At 41.8% G+C, this 21,427-nt stretch overlaps 1 protein-coding gene across 4 annotated transcripts in view; it reads right to left on the bottom strand.

The window, feature by feature from the left end:
* The window catches only part of LOC138429655 (S-adenosyl-L-methionine-dependent tRNA 4-demethylwyosine synthase TYW1), a 143,080-nt gene that overhangs the window by 105,941 nt on the left and 15,712 nt on the right, over positions 1-21,427 (bottom strand). For all 4 annotated transcript variants that reach the window (XM_069571406.1, XM_069571405.1, XM_069571408.1 and 1 more), the window contains exons 8-9: positions 15,562-15,679; positions 9,408-9,460 (exon numbers count right to left, since the gene is read on the bottom strand). In XM_069571406.1, the coding sequence (XP_069427507.1) occupies positions 9,408-9,460; positions 15,562-15,679 (171 nt within the window). The remainder of the gene's footprint in view (positions 1-9,407; positions 9,461-15,561; positions 15,680-21,427) is intronic.

Raw genomic sequence — 21,427 nt, 5'->3', positions numbered from 1 at the left:
ATTTGGCGTTTATTCTCTCTGCTATTCGGGTTGGGTAAATTCTACTGACTTGCCCTGGTCACAGATCATCCTGCTAATTGGTAAGGTCCCTGGCTCTACCCTCGGTCGTCTCCACTCTGTTACTGCACCCATTCAGTGAGGTTCTATCTCTGCCACTGTATTTTTTCAATTGTATAATTCCCTCTTGGTTCCTTTTATAACTTGCATTTCTCTGCTGAGATTTCTTATTTTTTCATTTGTTTCAAGAGACTTTGTAAGTGATTGCTGCAGCATTTTTATGACAGCTGCTTTAAAATCCTTGTCAGATGACTCCACCATCTGATTCATCTGGTGTTGGTGTCAGTTCATTATCTTTTTTTGCTCAAGTTGTGATTTTCATGGTTCTTGGAATGACAGGTGATTTTTTTTCACTGCATCCTAGACATTTTGTCTACTATGTTAGGAGGCTCTAAATTCTATTTCATTCTTTCATTTTAGCAGCAGGCACTTAGTTTAGGCTGAGCTTGCAGGTCCTGGACTATTTTGTATGCTGTGGCTCCAGTGGCACTTTAATTTTCAGAGGCTTTGCAATGTAATTTTGCTTGGGCTCCCACTGATCTCGGCTGGTACCATCAGAGGGGGTGAAAGAGGTTTCACATGGAGGAGGGGAATCTCAGGCCAGCATGGTTCCCATACAGGTGGCTTATTTGGCAGAGTTGCTCTGGCCAAGGGGCCTGGGTAGCCCCAGTAACTCTGAACGGGAGAGGGGAGTCTCAGGACAAGAATAAAGAGGCTTGGCTTCCATAGACAGGCCACTTCTTGTGGAGGGGATTGCCACCAAACCACCATGCTATCTCTCAGTGAAAGAAAGGAATCTTGGGCCCAGCAGGCACAGAGAACATGTCACAGGACAGGTCGATTACTGCAGGAGTAAGGTGGTAAGGAGAGGGTCTCTCTCTTTCCATTTTTACTTGACCATCTGAAATCTCTTACCAGGAGGGGGTAATTCATGGTCCAACAGGGAAGAAGAGCATTTGTCCCAGCTGCTTATTATTAGGGGGGCTCCCATTTGATCCCCTTTGCGAGTGGTTCTGGGCTCACTGGAATCTGTTAGAGGGACTCTTATTGCATACAAGGGAAGAACAAACCTAACTGAGAGGGCTTCTGTTGCTACATTAAGGCTTAGTAAACACAGAGTCTGGGTAAAATCTCAGTCTTCCATTTTTGACAGGGGATGAAGAGTTCAGTGCAGTGTTCAATATACTGCAGCCCATGGGCCGAAGTCAGGCTACTGCCTGTCTCTGTAGGTAAGGTTTTACTGGAATACTGTCACCCACATTTGTTTACTTATATCTATGGTTGCTTTGGGGCCACAATGGCATAGTTGAAAAGCTGCCACAAGATCATATGACCCACAAACCTTAAAAAGTCACCATCGGGTCCTTTAAGAAAAGGTTTGCTAACCCCTGATTTAGAGATTTATTCCATACTACAGAGCAAAATAAATTCTAAACTGGTTAAGCAAACTGTTAAAAAAAAAAAAAAGTACAAACAGGAGGAGGACTTAGCAAGGATAGAGGAGCAGGAAGCATCAGGAATCTGTCTCCCCACCTGGTCATGGATCTCAATCTGCCTGCTGTTCCTTTGTCTTTGACCTGGGAGTCCTGGGTCCTCCACCAGCATCTATGAAACTCTACCAGGTGAATATGTTGGCTTGTAAGGAGGCTGAAAGAGGAGACAGTTCTTGACAGTTAATACTAGCCCCTGGTTCCTTTGAGCTCCTCATGTCACAGAAACAAAAATTTTCTCAGGAACCCAAGGGGACCTCCAAGACATCTTTTTGTGTATGTGTTCTCAGTCATGTCTCACTCTTTGTGATCCCATGGATTGGAGCCCACCAAGCTCCTCTGTCTATGGGATTTTTCAGGCAAGAATACTGGAACAGGTTGCCATTTCCTCCTCCAGGGGTTCTTCCCAACCCAGGGATCAATCTCATGTATCCTGTGTCCCCTGCACTGTAGGTGGATTCTTTACCCCAAGCCACCTGGGAAGCCCTTAATATTCTCCTTTACAGTCGGAGAAGTTGAGATTACAGGAGGAGCCGTTAGTGGCTCAGACTCCTCACTGACAGAATCACTCACCTTTGCAAAGAAGCATCATACTGAGGTAGTGATACATAAAGGAAATGCGGCCTGCCTCATGGAGGAAGGAAGTTAGCAATACCAACCATGACCAGGTGACCAAGTACAAATATGAGCACTTACAAATACACATACTGTCTTTCTTGCTTGCATATACATAACTATCTTTCCTCCCCTCCAACTATTTTATATAAGACAGGTCAGTGGAGGTCAACCTTATAATGTCATCCCTAGGCAGAGGATCTCAAAAGAGAGTGAAGGGGGAGAATGAACACATCCTCCCTTGCATGAGTAATAATTACAGCAGTTTAGGGAGAAGCAAATGTCTTGTTTTTATTATGGTTTGAAAGTGTAGAAGGGTGTGTACAGATGCTGAGCATTTAAAGAGGTAGACAGTGCTATTAATACTGAGTCCTGTGCCTCCCCTTAGAAGTAGGGACTAAGAAGCCCCAATACCATATTTCTCAGATTCCCCTGTCTGAGGGGTTCTGACTTAGACTCCACCAGTGAGAGGCACTTATGCCAAGACTTAGATGACGAGAAAGGAAAAATTGTTATTCTTCACTGGCAGCAGCTGGCAGACACAAGGGCGTACAACAAACACTGAGTCCGAAGCAGCTTCAAGCGAGCTCCTGGGACACATTTGCTTTAATGTTGCCAGCGTTTCAGGTCACTTCCAGCAGCGTCCTGCGAGCCCAGCACTTCTCGACTTTCTCCAAGCAAGGAGCAGTTCTCTCTGACCTTCATTACCCCAGGCCTTTCAATGGCTTTGTAAGCATTCAGTTAATTTACTTTATTAAATCTGTTCTTGTGAAAATACCCAGGGTGGTTTCTGTTTTCCTGACTGGGACAGATGGGGAGGATTCAGCCAGGTGGAGATCAGAGCGGGGAAGAGAGGCAGCACAGGATGCATGAAGGTTAAAACAGAAAACAAAGCTGAACAAGTAGATCAGAACTATTCTAGAGAGGGTCTTCCTCGGGTTCGGGGTTTTATATAATTCTGTCATCTGACAAATGTTTACTAAGTAATTACTACATGCTAGGCTCTGTTTTCAGTACTGGAAAGAAAAATGAAGACTCTTAGCTTGGGAGGAGATGAGAAGGGAAACAGGAGACAGTTCATAAGCAAGACCTAATTTGTTCATTGATAACAGTGCTATGGAGAAAGTGCTATGGAGAAATTGCAAGCGGTGTCAGGGGACCAGGGGAAGGCTGTTATTTTAAAAAGGTGGTCAAAGGAGAGCCTCTCTGATAGAGGCTCACTGAGCAGAGATCTCAGTGAGCAGACAAGAGACCAGAAAGCCAGGGAGGAGTCTGAGTTCAGTCTATTCAGGGAACAGCAAGAAGGCTAGTAAGGTGAGATGAAGCACGGAAGATCAGATCCTTGGAGGCCTCTGTAAGGACTCACGGTTTGGTTCTGAGAGAGATGAGAACCCCTGGGAGTTTTGGGTAAAAGAGTTACATGAACTGAGGCATCCAGCTGCTGCACAAGAACAGCAGTGGAGATGACTGAGTGGAACCAGGAGCAGCACTTAGGAGATCACTTACAATATCAAAAGGAGCATATGACAGTGACTTGGATCCAGGCACAGCCGTATAAACGCTGAGAAGTAGTTATACTCTGGATATAGTTTGAAAAGATGTGCTCACGGAATAGATGTGGGAGGGTACAAAAGCAAACAAACAGAAAAACAACAGAAGAACAGAAATGACTCCCAGGGTTCTGGCCTGAGGAACTGAAAGGACAGTGTTGTCACAAATCGCTGGAGTGAAGACTGAGAACAGATTTAGGAGAGGAAATCAGGAATTCTGTTTCTGACACATTAAGTTTAAGATGTCTATTACACGTCCCAATTGATATGTTGAATAAGAAGTAATGAAGAGCTACCATTAGGCTTCAGAGAACAGAATGGCTAAATGAGAACTGAACTTCAGAGATTAACCTGGCTAATGTCAGATAAATTGAGCAGGTAGCGGAGGGGATTCACTGGAGGTCAGAAGTAGAGGGGAAAAAAACCTAGCTGCAATGTTCAGGAAGAAAACCTGAAATTCAAGGATGGCAATGAAAATGGATTGGGGCAGAGGTTCTCAATGGGATCCACACTATCTGGGGGTATTCTGGAAACTCCCTGAAATACTATTGTTATCAAAATGGTTGGGAAGCACTACTGGCAATAAGTGAGGGGAGGGGCAAGATTTCACATCTCCTGTAATGTTTAAGATAGCCCTCCCCACCTACCCTACCCTCCCACACACACGAAGGGTCTTATTAGCCACTTCCTTTCAAATGACTCACGACACCTCCATACTTGTGAAAAACCTGATTATAATCATCCATGCTTAGATTCCAACTTCATTTTACAGATAAAGTATTTTCTGAACACTCTACCATACACTGAATTTTCCAGGAATGTAGCTACTATGGAAAATGAGGACAGAAAAGACTTTCTTTGGTGCGAAACTTTTGTAAGAAATTTCACCATTTTGAAAACCCACACCACAGAGAATAATGCTGCTTCTAGTATTCAAGTCACTAACACAATACATGCATCCCATGTTATATGTGTAGGTGTCACCTATAAAAACAATACAGAAGAGATTTGAGATGCTTTCGGTAGACTTGAAACCAAATATTAAGTTAACATATGAAAGATTAAGACATGAAATACAGGATTCTCACAAATCAAAGTTGTTTCAGAAGTTATTGTGGTCATTTTAGGTATTGCTAATTTTTACAGCACAGTGATGAGAAATCTATCTTGCAATAATTATTTGAAATTGAACTTACTTATTTGAGGACTGCCTGTCATCTTTAAATCTTACTCTGAAAGTGTCACCAGAGGCCCATCTCAGTTCCTTTAACTACTCTTACTACCATTTCTATTTCCAATCCACCCACATAGATCAAAGGAATAGAAACGAGAACTCAGAAATAAATCTACACTTGTATGATCAACGAGGCAAGAATACACGATAGGGAAAAGACAGCCTCTTCAGTAAAGGATGTTGGGAATCCTGGACAGCTACACGCAAAAGAATCAAAATGAACTATTTCCTCACACCATATACAAAAATAAACTCAAAATGGATCAAAGACTTAAATGTAAGGCCTGAAACTATAAAACTCCTAGAGGAAAACTTGGGCAGCACACTCTTCAACATCAGTTTTAGCAATGTTTTTTGGATATGTCTCCTAAGGCAAGGGAAACAAAAGCAAAAATAAATAAATGGGACTATATTGAACCAAAAAGCTTTTACACAGTGAAGGAAACTCTCAACAACCAAAAAAGCAGCCTACTAAATGGGACAAGATATTTGCAAACAATATATCCAATAAGGGGTTGACATCCAAAATATATAAAAATACACACTACTTAATAGCAGCAAAATCAAACAACCCAATTAAAGAATGGGCAGGCAACCTGAATAGACATTCTTCCAGAGAGGAAATGCAGGCAGCCAGCAGACACATGACAAGATGCTCAGTATCACTAATTTTCAAGGAAATGCAAATCAAAACCACAATGAGACGCCACTTAACACCTTTCAGAATCACTATCATCAAAAAGGCAACAAATAATAAGTGCTGGTGAGGATGTGGAGAAAAGGGAACCCTCACGCATGGCTGGTGTGACTGTAAATGGGTGCAGCCACTATGGAAAGCAGTTATGGAGGTTCCTCAAAAAATCAAAAATAGAACTTCTATATGACCCAGCAATTTTACTACTGAATATTTACCCAAAGAAAACAAGAACAGTAATCAGAAAAGATACATGTACTCCAATGTTCAATGCAGCATTATTTACGAGAGCCAAGATACAGATGTAAACTTAGTGTCTATTGATAGAGGAATGGATACAGAAACTGTGATATGGATAGACATATATATAGACACACACACACAGAGTAATATTACTCAGCCAGAAAAAGAATGAAATCTTGACATTTGCAGCAATATGGATGGACCTTGAGGCTACTATGGTAAGTCAGTCAGAGAAATAAACACCACATGACCTTACCTCATATGTGCAATCTATAAAACAAAACAAACAAATCAAATGAAAACAGACTTAGATACAGAGAACTGGTCATGGTCAGAAGGGAGAGAAGGGAGGGGAGAGAGGGTGGACAAAATAGGTGAAGGAATTAAGAGGTTCAAACCTCCAGTTTTATAATAAACAAATCACAGGGATATAATATACAAGAGAAGGAATATCATCAACAATAGTGTAACAACTGTGTATGGGGACAGATGGTTACTAGACTTATTGTGGTGAGCCTTTCATAACGTATGCAAATGTCAACTTATGTCATATGCCTGAAACTAACATAATATTGTACATCACTGCATTTTCATTAGAAAATACAATCATTTTAATGCTATCTTATTTGTATCCATGGGAATTAATTCACAAGGGTGACTGAGTGCCGACACAGGCCAATGCTACTGAAGGAAGATATCACTTACATATTCCGAGAGAAAGGTGCACACCATGCCACACAGGGTTTGTTCAGGAGGCAGAGAGAAGTGAGGGGAGAAGCCTGGGCCACAGCCCTTACTGGATTCTCCTTAGGAGAGGAAAGCAGAGCAGGGTAAATGATGCCGGACTGGCTGATATGAATTATTCCAGTGGGCTCTGGACTACAAGGCTATCTCCAGCTTTCTGTATCAGGCCCTGGCATGATTTAGGGAAGGGAAGATATTGGCTTGGTGTGTGAGAGAGTCAGATAAGGAGGGAGCTGAAGGCTACAGATTTAGAATCACAGATGAAAGGTATGCTCAAGGCAAGCTGTTGTTAATCTTCAGGAATTAGCCCTGGGAGGGGCAGTCTCTATGAGCCTGCCAGAGCATCAAGGATACAGAAAATAAGGACGTCCCTGGTGGTCCAGTGGTTGAGAATCCACCTGCCAATGCAGGGGAAACAGATCTAATCCCTAGTCCAGGAAGATCCCATATGGTCCAGGGCGACTAAGCCCGTATGCCGCAACTGCTGAGGCAGTGTGCCCAAAAGCCGATGCTCCACAACAAGAGGAGACACGCGATGAGAAGCCCGTCCACCACAACTACAGAGGAAGTAGCCCCTGCTCACTGCAACTAGAGAAACCCATGCGTGGCAACAAAGACCCAGTGCAGCCAAAAATAATAAACAATAATAATAAAATATTTTTTTAAAAATACGGAAAGTAAGAAATTATGCAATTGGCCCTGAGGTACAAAGATGACAAACAGACAAACACAGAACGTAAGAAAACAGAATAGATACATAAATAAATACATACAATAGAAATTCATAGACTGATCCTAAAGTGTATATGGAAATACAAAAGACCCGGAAGAGAAGAAACAATCTTGAAAATTAAAGACCAAGACAGAGAACTTATACTGCATGATTTAAAACTTATTACAAAACCACAGTAATCAAGCCAATTGTGGTATTGGTTTAAGGACAAACACATCAATGCAACAGAATAAGAGTAGTCCAGAAACAGGCCTTCCTATATACAGCTGACTGACCTTTCTACAAAGGCTTAAAAGTAATTCAATGGTGAAAGGAAAATCCCTTCTTAACAAATAGTGCAAAAACATCAGAATATCCATGTAGGTGACAGGTGGTGGAAAGGAACAATCTTGATCCTTGCCTCACACCATTCATATAAATTAATTCAAGACCTAAACATAAAGGTTAAAACTATATATGAAGCTTCCAGAAGAAAACATAAACTATCTTTGTGACCTTCAAGTTGACAAAGACTTCTTAACATATGAAAAGTACTAACCAAAAGAGAAAAAAAAGGATAAATTAGATTTTATTCACATTAAAAACTTCAAAGGACACCATTAGGGAAATGAAAGAGGAAGCCACAGACTAAGAGAAAACAAGAGTGTGCATCAGGCAAAACTCTCCTATCCACAATATATAAAGAACTCCTACAAATTAATAATACAAACTATTAAGTTTGCGTAAAATATCTGAACAGAGGCAGCATAACTATGAAAGGCCAATATGTCATGAAAAGGTGCTCCCCATCATCAGTAGTTATCTTCAAAATGTAAATTAAAACCAAAATGGTACCACTTCACAATCAAAAAAAGATTTATAACCCCACATGATGGTGAGAGAATATAGCAACTTTCTTAAATTGCTGATGCAAATATAAAATAGTACAACCACACTGCAAACAGACTGGGAGTTTCTTATAAAGTTAAATATATACCTGCCCTGCTGCTGCTGCTGCTGCTGCTGCTGCTGCTGCTGCTAAGTCGCTTCAGTCGTGTCCGACTCTGTGTGACCCCATAGACGGCAGCCCCCAGGCTCCCCCGTCCCTGGGATTCTCCAGGCAAGAACACAGGAGTGGGTTGCCATTGCCTTCTCCAGTGCATGCAAGTGAAAAGTGAAAGTGAAGTAGCTCAGTAGTGTCCGACTCTTCGTGACCCCATGGACTGTACCTGCCCTATGACTTAGCAATTCCACTCCTAGGTATACACCCAGATGAAATCAAACATATCTTCACACCAAAAAAAGCACTGTACACACACATTCACAGTCATTTTATTCTTAATAGCTAAAATCTGAGAACAACCCAAACAACTATCAACAGATTTTAAACAGTGGTATGTTCCTAATACTGAATGTGTGTGTATAGTCGCTCAGTCATGTCCAGGTTCCTCAGCCCCTGGGATTTTTCCCTGCAAGAAAACTGAAGTGGGCTGCCATTTCCTATGCCAGAGGATCTTCCCAACCCAGGGATCGAACTCACCTCTTCCTGCATCTCCTGCCTGCAGGCAGATTCTTTACCGCTGAGCCACGGAGGCTTCCCTGAGCACCATGCCTATACTACTGCACAGCATTCAGCAACAAAAGGGAATCAGCTGATACACGTTATATGTGGATGAATCTGAGAAACCTGATGTTGAATTTAAGAAGCCATTAAAAAAGCTACACATTATACGATCTTATTCATGTGAAATTCTACAACAAGCAAAACTAAACTACAGTGAGGCCAAAGAGAACAACTGTTGTGTGGCTGTCAGGGCAAGGCTGCTGCCCAGAGACAGTCATACGTAAACTTGTAGGGGTGAGGAAAATAGTCTACAGCTTAATTCAGGTGTTTGATAAGAATTTTTTACATCCATCAACATATGCTAAACTCATGTAACTAATTCATTCAAAATCATTACACTTTATTAAATGCAAATTAACCCTTTAAAATGGTAAAATGCATTGCATATAACAGTCATAGAAAAGTTGTCTAAAACAGAAATAATATTTGAACAAAAACAAATACCTTTGTCCATCTGCAAAGCTTCACCCCAGAGTGGCTCCCAATCAACTGATAACCTGAATGAAAAAAACAGGGAGCACAAACTTGAAATTATTCAAAGCCTTATATCAAAAAGTTATTTTATATATGCATATATTATAAAAGCGATTATAAAACTGTAGCAAAATCATTTTTCTTCATTTAAATAATAACAGACAACAATCCCAAGGGCACTAAGGTTTAATTGACCAGGATGGTACAACAATTTAAAATATGTATGCATCTAATAACACAGGCTCAAAATACATCAAGAAACAATAAGCCAATCCAAAATCACAGGAAGTCATTTTAAGATCTCTCAGTATCTAACAGATCTCACAGATCAAAACTCAGTGGAGCCCTAAGATCTGAAGCAACAAAGTAAACTTGATCAAGGGCACAGAGAGAGAGACTGCACTCAACAACTACAAGATACACATGCTTTACAAGGACCCAAGGAACATTTATAGAGATAAAAAAGCACCATAGACTGCAACAAACAGCAAAAGCAGGTAACCATACATTTCTGTACAAAAAACGACTGGGGAACTGTCATCAATAATCTTCAAAAATAAATAATCAGGTGGGCAAGAGATTAAAAGAAAGAAATATTGTCCTCAAAAGTGGGAAAATAAAATTCTAGGAACCTGACATGAATTCTCAGCACCCTCCACAACCTGGCTTTTAAATTTTTTGAGCCACATGAGACTTGAAAAGCATGGAAAAGCTATGCCAAAGCAATCACATTTCCTTATTTTAACACACTGGTGGAGCAAACAAGTAGAACATACTGATTTCAGAAAGCATTTAGTAAAGTTTCTCATGAGGCTTCAAGTAATAAACTACAATTACCATGAGTCGCTTGCACAAAAAGACCCTTGACTTGCAGACAAATGAGGTAAATGGAGAAATACAGCCTGGATGATGGCGTAAGTAGATCAGTGGCTGGTTAAACACCCATGTTCACAGTGTGATGATTAATGGAACAAAGTCAATTTGGATTACAAGTCTCTAGTGGCAATATTATGAGGCTTTGTCTTTTATCCTCTTCCACATTTGTGTAAACATCTTGCATATAAACAAAGAACTGCTTATCTACTTGAAGATGGAACCAAGTCCAAATGAATAGCTAATCTCAGATACAGAATAAACATTTTATAGATTCCCGGAGAAAATTCTAGCTTTTTTGGACTCCTACATTATATGTTGCTCACAGCACTATCATAGAAATCACACTCTACTAGTTTTTTACATCTTTCTAGTGAAAAAGTTGGCTTAAAGCTCAACATTCAGAAAACTAAGATCATGGCATCTGGTCCCATCACTTCATGGCAAATAGATGGGGAAACAATGGAAACAATAGCTGACTTTATTTTTCTGGGCTCCAAAATCACTGCAGATGGTGACTGCAGCCATGAAATTAACAGACGCTTACTCCTTGGAAGGAAAGTTATGACCAACCTAGACAGCATATTCAAAAGCAGAGGCATTACTTTGTCAACAAAGGTCCATCTAGTCAAGGCTATGGTTTTTCCAGTGGTCATGTATGGATGTGAGAGTTGGACTGTGAAGGAAGCTGAGCGCCGAAGAATTGATGCTTTTGAACAGTGGTGTTGGAAGACTCTTGAGAGTCCCTTGGAGTGCAAGGAGATCCAACCAGTCCATTCTAAAGGAGATCAGCCCTGGGTATTCTTTGGAAGGACTGATGCTAAAGGTGAAACTCCAATACTTTGGCCATCTGATGCAAAGAGCTGACTCATTTGAAAAGACCCTGATGCTGGGAAAGATTGAGGGCAGGAAAAGGGGACGACAAAGGATGAGATGGTTGGATGGCATCACTGACTCAATGGACATGGGTTTGGGTGGACTCCAGGAGTTGGTGATGGACAGGGAGGCCTAGCGTGCTGCAGTTCATGGGGTCGCAAAGAGTCAGACACGACTGAGTGACTGAACTGAACTCCCAAGATACACAGGGTTCTACAAAAATCTGCATTTAGGTAGGTAAAGACTGTACAGCACAGGATGGAACGACCTTGCTGCTGCTGCTAAGTCACGTCAGTCACATCTGACTCTGTGCAACCCCACAGATGGCAGCCTTCCAGGCTCCTTTCCAGGCAAGAACACTAGAGTGGGGTGCCATTGCCTTCTCCGAACGACCTTAGTTGACCACAATTCACACTATGCAGTTGCTAAGAATCCAAGTGCAGGATTTTTCTTCTTCCCAAGATGGAGTAACAGAGGGTTTAATCCCCACTTGAAATACCAAAACTGGACAAAATATATGAAATGACAGTTTTCAAGACATGAAACATCTGGCAACAAAGGACGATGATCCAACAGAGATGGGAAACAAACAAGGTTGAGCCTTACCATTATCCAAGCTTATTGCCTTGGAAGTTTCCAAGCTATGCAGCAGGGAGGGAGAACCTAAGTAGAGCTCAGCATTCTCTCTGAGCTGAGAACACAGAAGTAGAGTCTAGAGAAACCCTGTGGCTAAAGTTTGCAGGATCGAGTTCAGCAGAGACAAGGGCTACACAGAGACTGAACTCTGCAGAGGATTCCTATACTGCTTAGTGCACATGTGAGAGAAAAGCTACCCAACAATAGGAAAGAACCATCTGAAAAGATTAAAGGTATGCCTGGTACTCACAGCCGGCTGGGAACTGGTAGGAACTGTTCCTACCAGGCAGACAAATAACCTCAAGATTCCCAAGGCACCACACAGAGTACACAGAAGGGTTCTGCCTCAATGGTGGGGAAAAAAATTAGCTCTAGTCTCATCTAACAAATCATAAAAGCAAGATTAAAAGGCTCAAGCTGTTTCCAAGTAATTTATCTTTGCCCCAGAATAAATCTCAAAAATGTTTTCAGGAATACAAAAATATCCAGTACTCCAAAAGGTAAAATTAGGCCTGATAGCCAATCAGATACCAGGCTCATTAGAAAAGACCCTGATGCTGGGAAAGACTGAAGGCAAAAGAAGAAGAGGGCAGCAGTGGATGTGATGGTTAGATGGCATCACTGATTCAATGGACATGAACTTGAGTGAACTCCAGGAGATAGTGAGGGACAGAGAGGCCTGGCATATTGTAGTCCATGGGGTCACAGAGTTAAAAACGACTTAGCAAGCGAACAACAATAACATCCAAAGATTACCAAGCATGCAAAAAAACTAGGAAAACATGACCAGTAATGAGGAAAATACTCCAGTAACAAAAACGGACCCAGACATGACAGAGATGTTAGCAGGTAAGGACAATGAAACGGTTAAAATTGTATTCCACAGGCTCCAAAAGTGAAGTGGAGACATGGAAGGTAGAAAAAGACCTAAACTGACCTTCTAGAGATGAAATCTACCTCTGAGTTGGAACACACACTGGACAGAAGTAATGGGAGATTCAGCATTAGAGAAGAAAAGATTACTGAGTTAAACTTGAAGACAGCAATAGAAACTATCCAATAATGTAAAGCAGGACAGACAAAATAATTTTAAAGTATGAAAAGCACATCTGTGAGCTGTGGGTCAAATTCAAGAGGCCTATTTATTGGAGTCCCCAGAGAAGAGCAAAGGGGACAGAGTAGCGGAAAAATACTTGAAGAAACAATGGCCAAAATTTGTCCAAATTCAATTAAAACAACATATCCACAGAAGTGAGAACCTCACCAAATCTCAAGTAAAGAAACATAAAGAAAGCTACATTGAGACATAATTAAAATCACTCAAAATCAGTAGTTAGAAGAAAATCTTAAAATTAGCCGGGGGTAAAAAACATTACATTTGAAAGGAAGAAGCAAAAGATGACTAAAGAGGCCTCGTGAGAAGCAACGTGAGCCACTAGACAGTGGAACAACACCCGTCAACCGCAAAAAAGAAGAAAACTGCCAACCTGTAATTTTTAGGGTTGGGAAGATCCCCTGGAGGAGGCCATGGCAACCACCCCAGTGTTCTTGCCTGGGAAATCCCATGGACACTCTGAGAAGCCCAGCAGGCTGCAGTGCATGGAGTCACAAAGAATTGGACACGACTGTGAAACTTTCTCAGTTCTAGACACATCAATAAATATCCTTCAAAAATTAAATAACAAAAAAATCCTTCAAAAATTAAATAACAAAAAAATCCTTCAAAAATGAAGGCAAAAGAAAGCCTTTTTCTGATATACAAAAGGTGAAATAATCCATCACCAGCAAGCCCACACTACAAAAAATGCTAAAAGGAATCCTCCAGGCAGAAAGAAAAGGCCGTAAGACAGAATACGGATCTGCACAGAGGAATGCAAAGTACCAAGTGGGGCAACTACATGAGTCAACATGTAAGATTTCTTCCTAATTACTTAAATCTGTAATAGATAACTGGCTGTTTGAATCAAAAGAATAACAATCTACTACAGGGCTTAAAACATATGTAAAAGTAAAACGTATGAAAACGACTGCATAGAGGTTTGCGGGGAGGAAACAGAAGTATTGAAGGTTGTTCTACTTTACATAAAGTGGTATAACACCATGTGACGATATACTGGTATACCGGATAGTACAAAACCTCAAGAAACCACTAAGGAACTAAACAAAGCTACAGTTAATAAGCCAACAAAGGATATAAAAGAGGATCATTAAAAAAAAAAATCTAAAAGAAGATAGTTCAACAAGAGAAAGGAAATCAAAGAATCCACGAGACAAGTAGAAAACAAACAGCAAGATGCCAGATTTAAACCTATTATAAAAATCACTTTCATTTACTCTAATTAAAAGACACAGGGACTTCCCTGGTGGTCCAGGGGTTTAAGGCTTCACTTTCTCATGCAGGGGGTGTGGGTTGGATCCCTGGTCAGGAAGCTAAGATCCCACATGCCTTGTGGCCAACAAAACCAAAACATAAAACAGAAACAATATTGTAACAAATTCAATGAAGACTTTAAAAATGGTCCACATTAAAAATAAAACTTAAAAATTACAAAAAGAAAAAGCATATATATTTCTATGCATAAAATCTGTATATTCTTGTCTGTCTCCTCTAATAGGTCCAGAGTCCCTTGAAGGAGATAACTTCAAGTATCTTAAGTTCCTCTGTACAACCAGATCTGTCACATAAAAGGATCTCAATAATTATAGAAGGAGGGAGAGAGGGAGGCAAGGAAGTGGGTCTACTCACCCCCAATTTACTATTCTTCCTTCTACAAGCAAACCAGGATTATTCATTCATTCAACTGCAGCCTTCTTAATAAGGTAGGACCACAGAAATCCAGATATACTTCTACATAAAACATTTCTAATTAACCCAACCTAACATCATACGGTCTTTTTTGCATTTAATGATTTTTTTTAATGGTACTTCCCTGGTGGCTCAGACAGTAAAACGTCTGCCTAAAATGCGGGAGACCTGGGTTCGATCCCTGGGTCGGGAAGATCCCCTGGAGACGGAAATGGCACCCCACTCCAATACTCTTGCCTGGAAAATCCCATGGACGGAGGAGCCTGGTAGGCTGCAGTCCATGGGGTCACTAAGAGTCGGACACGACTTAATAAAGTAGGACCCCAGAAATCCAGATATACTTCTACATAAAACATTTCTAATTAACCCAGCCTAACATCATATGGTCTTTTTTGCATTTAATAATTTTTTTAATAGACAATGATATGTAAAGAAGCCAGTGACTGCATACCTGAGCCTCACTGATGGTCAAGTACCAACCCAATAAACCAAGCAAAGAGGAAGCTTGCTGGTCCAAGCGGCCTACACAAAAGTGATCCACAGAAACAAGACCGTGCCTCCTTAAACAGCTACAATTGCCACAGCCACACACAGCTGAGCCAACCGTAGCCAGACTTATCTTTTTTCCTCTTGGCAATCCCTATTTTGCTTCCTTTTTTAAGTGATAAGTCAGAACACTTGAGGGCTTCCCGCTGGCTCAGCGGTAAAGAATCCGCCTGCAGTGCAGAAGCTGTGGGTTTGATCCCTGGGGTGGGAAGATCCCCTGGAGGAGGAAATGGCAAGCCACTCCAGCATTCTTGCCTGGAGAATCCCAGCCTGGCGGGCCACAGCCCATGGGGTCACAAAGAGTCGGACACGACTGAAGAGACTTGGTGTGCATGCATTCAGAACGCCTAAGGGTGTAGCACTGTAACAGTTCCTGAGGACTTTCACCTTGTTTAGTAAGAGCTTCTCGGAGAGCAGGAGTGATCATAGCTCTTCTTTCACTGGCTTCACTCTTCACTGTGCTCCTGATCACACTCGTTTCCCCTTCCTGCAGCTCCTTTTCTCTCTGTATTAAAAAGAAATGAAGGAAGCCCAGCATTGGTCATGTGCGAGGGAAATAAGAGCACGACAGTCATCCACACGTGGCAAGGATAAAAGTGCTCCTCACAAACCTGTTTTCTCCCAAGTGATCACATTTCCAGTCACACAGTGAGGCAAAGAAACACCGACACCTATTTTTTCCCCTATAAAAGGTGACTACAGGGTCAAACACACACATTCGCAAAACATAAATCGATAATCCACTTATCTAGATGTCAAACAGTGTTCAAAATCTGAGTACAGACAGCTGCCCAACTTTCACAAGTTATTTCTCTGAATTTCAATTTCTCACCTGAAAAGGAAGGAAAGTAATATCCATGGAGCAGGACTGTGTCGAAGATTAAATGAAATGAAATGACCTGGCATGATGCCTGATACGTCATAGGACTTCACTAAATTATGGCTACTGCTGGTTGTAACACCTGCAAACCCCCAAAACAAGTCCAAAAATTGCTTTGAGCTGCCCAGATGGCCATCTGCTCACAAGTCAAGTTACTCCACCACCTCCACCTCCATGGTGGAAATCTGTCTTCGGTGATAGAAATCTGAAGGATAATATAAACCTGGGTTTCCTTTTGCCTCCAACCACTAGAAAATTCACAGCCCAACTCTGATCACTGCATCGGACCTTGCATCGTGCGTGTCCTATAGTCTCTGTCCGTGACATCATATTACAATGACCCTCATTCACTGTTTACATTGATTTCTTCCTCTCTTCTTGTTTTGTTTAAAGAGGCAAGATAGTAGCTACAAGAGAGATTCCTTTTTTTTCTTATTTTTAATAGTTATTTATTTGGCTGTTGGGTCAGCTGTGGCACGCGGATCTTCATTGCACCATGTGGCATCCTTCTTTGTGCCAACATGGACTCCCTCGTTGTGGCCCTGGGGCCCAGCAGCTGCAGCACACAGGCTTAAGCTGTCCTGTAGCACGTGGGATCTTTGTTCCGCAATGAGGGATCCAACCTGCCTTCCCTGCATTGCAAGGCAGATGCTTCACCACTGGATCACCAGAGAAGTCCTTGATTTCTTCCCCTCTTTTTAAAGCTCATTACACGTGTATACACGTATACAAGTGTATACACCGTCTCTTTGGAAGATGGTTCAAGTGCTAACCAATAATTGTGAGACAACACACAAAGACTTGTGTCACACTTTAGAAGAGACACTCATCAGACCTCACTAAGAGCTACAGAAATCCGACATAACTCACCTGGGCAGAAACCCTGCCCCCAAGCCCTAAACTACCCTCAGGGTCTGTCCATTTTCCATGTCCAGCCCCCAGTGAGTCAGTGAGGACACTCATAGCAATGCCCCCTTTCTACCTAAAAGTGAAAACAGCTCGCAGATGACATACTGTCTCAGGTCTATGTCAAACTAATATAGAAAGGAGGAAGATGGTCCATGTTTGAAGCTAGGCAGGAAGGGAATAGGGATTCGCTGTCTCCTTCTATCTATTCTAGGGAATGCTCAAAGTTCTCTATACATAAAATGTAAAACAAGATTAAACATTAAAAAAGAGAGAAAGTGCGGGACTTCCTTCGTGGTCCAGTGGTTAAGAATCTGCTTGCCCATTCAGGGACATGGGTTTGATCCCTACTCCAGGAAGATCCCACATGCCACGGGGCAACTAAGCCCATGCCGCACAACTACTGAGCCCACGTGCTGCAACTACTGAAGCCCCCGTGCCCTAGAGCCTGGGCTCTGCAACAAGAGAAGCCACAACAATGAGATGTCTGCGCACTGCAACCAGAGGGCAGCCCCGCCCCGCTCACCACAACTAGAGAAAGCCCTCACACCGCAATGAAGACCCAGCGCAGCCAAAAATAAATAAAGTTATTTTTTTTAAAGAAAGAGAAAGTTAACCAATGAAATTCAGAATTAACCTCTCTATCTTCTATTATTCCAGGGACGTTTCCAAAATGGAAGTCAGTGAAAAAGCACGCTAGAGTAGTCCAATATACTAAATGAGACACCCAAGTCCCACAGTGAGTTTATACACGTCCTAAAAGTTAGCATTCCAACTCACTAAATATAATCAAACTGCAAAGTTAATGAAAAGTTTTGCTGCTGTTACTAGAGCTCTCTAAGACATTTTCCCAGATGGAACTAAAAAAATTTATAAACAAACATCAATCATTTGTTCTTATCTATTAGGAAAGTAATCAGTTTTAATGCCGGGCATTTGCTTTAAAAAAAATGTACAGCTATGATTTTGCTAAAATATTTAAATACAGAAGAATTCTTTGGCTTTTTTTTAAGACTACTTCAGACCCAAAAGCAAAGATGTGAGCTTGAGAAGGAAGTCTCATGGTGGAGCAAAGTGAACTAACCTTGACCTTGAGAGTATTTAAATGTCTCTGAAGTCATTCCAGAGTGAGTTACTGTAATTCCCTACTCCATGCCAGAAGTGACAGTAGGTGGCAATAGCTGGCCTCCAAAGCCCGTCACCGTAAAATATCACCAGTTTATCTGCTTCCCCTCAAGGCCACATAAATCCAGAACTGGACCCAGCATGAGACTGGTCTCTGACCACCATGCTCAGAGCTCCACAGACAACCCCTTATGGTTTTATGAGCTATTTTTTTCGGTTGTACTGGGTCTTTATTGCTCCACATAGGTTTTCTCTAGTTGCAATGAGTGGGTGCTATTCTTCACTGTGATGCGCGGGGGTTGCCTGGATTTCTCGCTGGGGTAGCTTCTCTTGTTGCAGAGCATGGGCCTTGGACCATGTGGGCTTCAGTAGTTGTGATGCGGGGTTAGTTCCTCCAACCGTATGCAGAATCTTCCTGGACCAGGGATTGAACTCATGTCCCCTGCAATGGCAGGCAGATTCCTATCCACTGTACCACCAGGGAAGTCTACCCTTCTGGTTTTAAATGTTAACTTCTAACCCCTATATAATGAACACACTCTTTAAAGAATGGCCATGGGACACCATCCACATCCCATCACTGGAGAAATTATCTATTATAAATCGTGAGTGCAGCTACTCCAGATTCAATCATCTGAACACATAGTCCGCATGGAAAGAAATCAGCAGCTGTGATTAAAGGTCTTGAACGTTCAGGACAAACACTCATCATTCTTTCCCTCTACAGCAGGCTAGTTCTATCTTCCCTATGCAACAGTAATTTCCTTTCTGAAAAGATATACAATGGTTCATAACACTCTCCAAGGAAGTGCAGAGCCCCTTTCAAATTCTAATTCTAATCTTCTAGGTGCAGACATTTTTTCCCTGTTTGCCCAGAATAAAACAACTGACACAGGGTCTGTATATTTTTATTTATTTTTTATAGCCCTTTCATAGGCTGAGCAGAAATAAATGAAGATCCCAGAACTGGTCAATCCGGATGCCTCCCTCTCCTGCAACCCCACTGAACAAGCGACCAAGTTCTAAACTCTTAATTCCCAGCCTAGGAGTCCTCTCCATCCAACATGCCACAGCTTCTGCCCACAGCCACGGTCTCCTCTAAGGAACAACTACAACAGCCGAAGTTAAGTCTCCTTGTCTCCAACCTTTCACACCTTCCCAACATTCAAACCCATCACACTTGTCTTGAGAGAAAACACATACCCTGGGACAACCCTGGCAGTCAGGTGGTTAAGAATCCACCTGCCAATGCGGAGGATGTGGGTTCGATCCCTGGTCCAGGAACTAAGATCCCACACGGCACAGGGCAACTAAGCCTGTGTGCCACAACTCCTGAGCCCACATGCTGCAACTCCTGAAGCCCAAGAGCCCTACAGCCTGTGCTCTGCAACAAGAGAACCCATTGCAATGAGAAGCCCATGCACCGCAAGTGGAGAAAGCCCATGCAGAGCAACAAAGAGCCAGCACAACCAAAAATAAATACCTTCTTTTAGAGCTAAAAACACACACATGCCCTCTCCAAGCGTCTATTTCCTGATATGCAAAATGGAAAGCCAAAAGTTCACCTCTTAGGCACTTGGGAAAATGACTATGAATAAGTGAAAAGTTCTTTCCAAACAGGCAGCGATATATGAATCTGACATAATAAAGGGAGCCAAAAAAGTAGACCTAATCCTATTTTTTTAAAAAGAGGTATTATACAATATTACCTAAATCACCTTCACATCTTCATCCCAGAAACCACAGTACCACCCCAATACTGCCTAGGATAAAAACAGGACAAACAGGAATGTGTTAAAGATTTTAAGATAAAAGTTCCATCTAGTTGGTTAAATGCTGAACAGGTGTACTGCAGCAAGCAGGCCGTCTTTCTGATTGATTAAATTGTTCAAGTCTGTCTGTCTGGGTTTTTTCACATTCATTTACTTACTCATTTGGCTGCATTGGGACTTAGTTGCTCCACAGACTTGTGGGGTTTTAGTTCAGCAACCAGGGATCGAATCCACATCTGCTTTGATGGAAGACAGTCTTAACCAATGGACCGTCAGGGAAGTCCCTGTTTGGTTATTTTATTGATCCTTGTTTACCATCCGGTGACTCCCTTCAATACCAATTCATGCAGAAAACACTGGATATAGAATCCCCAATTCTCCAAAGGTCATTTTCTCCTACAATCAGCCTGCAGCCAGGCCAGCACAGCCAACATTGATACTCAGGAAATGCTGGCTGAATAAATGAATAAATGCCTCAGAACTACAAGATAGTTATTTCCAGTGCTACAAGAGCAGATCTGGATTCTAAACCAGGCAACTTTCATAGTAAACACCCTTCCTCGAGTGTAACTGCAACTCCACCTTCCGCAATCCCATCCCACTTCTAAGTGTTCCTAATCCTATAATAAAGGGATCACCCATACACCACTCACCTGTCATGGGGGAGTTTTTAAATGACTGATTCCCAATAGGACTCAAAGCTTTTTGTGTACACTAGATTTTAAGGACACTTTTGGAACATTTCAAAAAGCACTTTGACCAGAAGTGTCAAGAGCTTTAAAATGGCTTTCCTCTGGTCTCATAATTCTATTTTGGATAACCTGACTTAGGAAAATAACCCCAGAACTCATCATTAAGTCCTCCTGGCTGTATGCAGCCCATACAGCTGAATCAGGCTGTTTTAAAGACAGGGTCTTAGGGTTGAAAAGATGTTACCTTACGTTTGAGGGTGAATTTAACACATAAAGCCTTCAAACTAATTATGAAAGGAGAACCGGCTTCACGCAGTTACACTGCAGGACTAAGAGACCTTATAATCGAAACTGGACACACTGTGCTCTTTTTGTAAATTGAAATGTTTCTCTGGTGAGTAATTACCAAGCATCCACCATTGATTTCCAAACTAATGATACTGATATCACTGTCTGCTTAACCAGAACACACCGTGGGGAGCATTTGAGCAACATTTATTTACTGCAGGAAAAAAACAAGTAGCAATCTGCTTTAGATTTACCAGCACAACATGAGAGAAACAGAAAAGAAACAACCTAAGCATTGCCAAGCTCTTCCTGACTCCTTGTTCTTTAGCCAAACCCCTCAGCCTGCCTCCTGGAAACTACTACTTCTCTGTTTTGTTATTGTTCAGTCGCTAAGTCGTGTCTCTTCCCGACCCCACCAGCTGCAGCACGCCAGGCTCCTCTGTCCTTCACCATCTCCTGGAGTTTGCTCAAATCCAAGTCCATTGAGTCAGTGATGCCATCCAACCATCTCATCCTCTACCATCCCCTTATCCTTTTGCCTTCAGTCTTTCCCAGAATCAGGGTCTTTTCTAAGAAGCTGGCTCTTCACA

The sequence above is a fragment of the Ovis canadensis genome, chromosome 24, assembly GCF_042477335.2.
Source record: "Ovis canadensis isolate MfBH-ARS-UI-01 breed Bighorn chromosome 24, ARS-UI_OviCan_v2, whole genome shotgun sequence".
NCBI lineage: Eukaryota > Metazoa > Chordata > Mammalia > Artiodactyla > Bovidae > Ovis > Ovis canadensis.
This window is presented reverse-complemented; position numbering and strand designations above follow the sequence as displayed.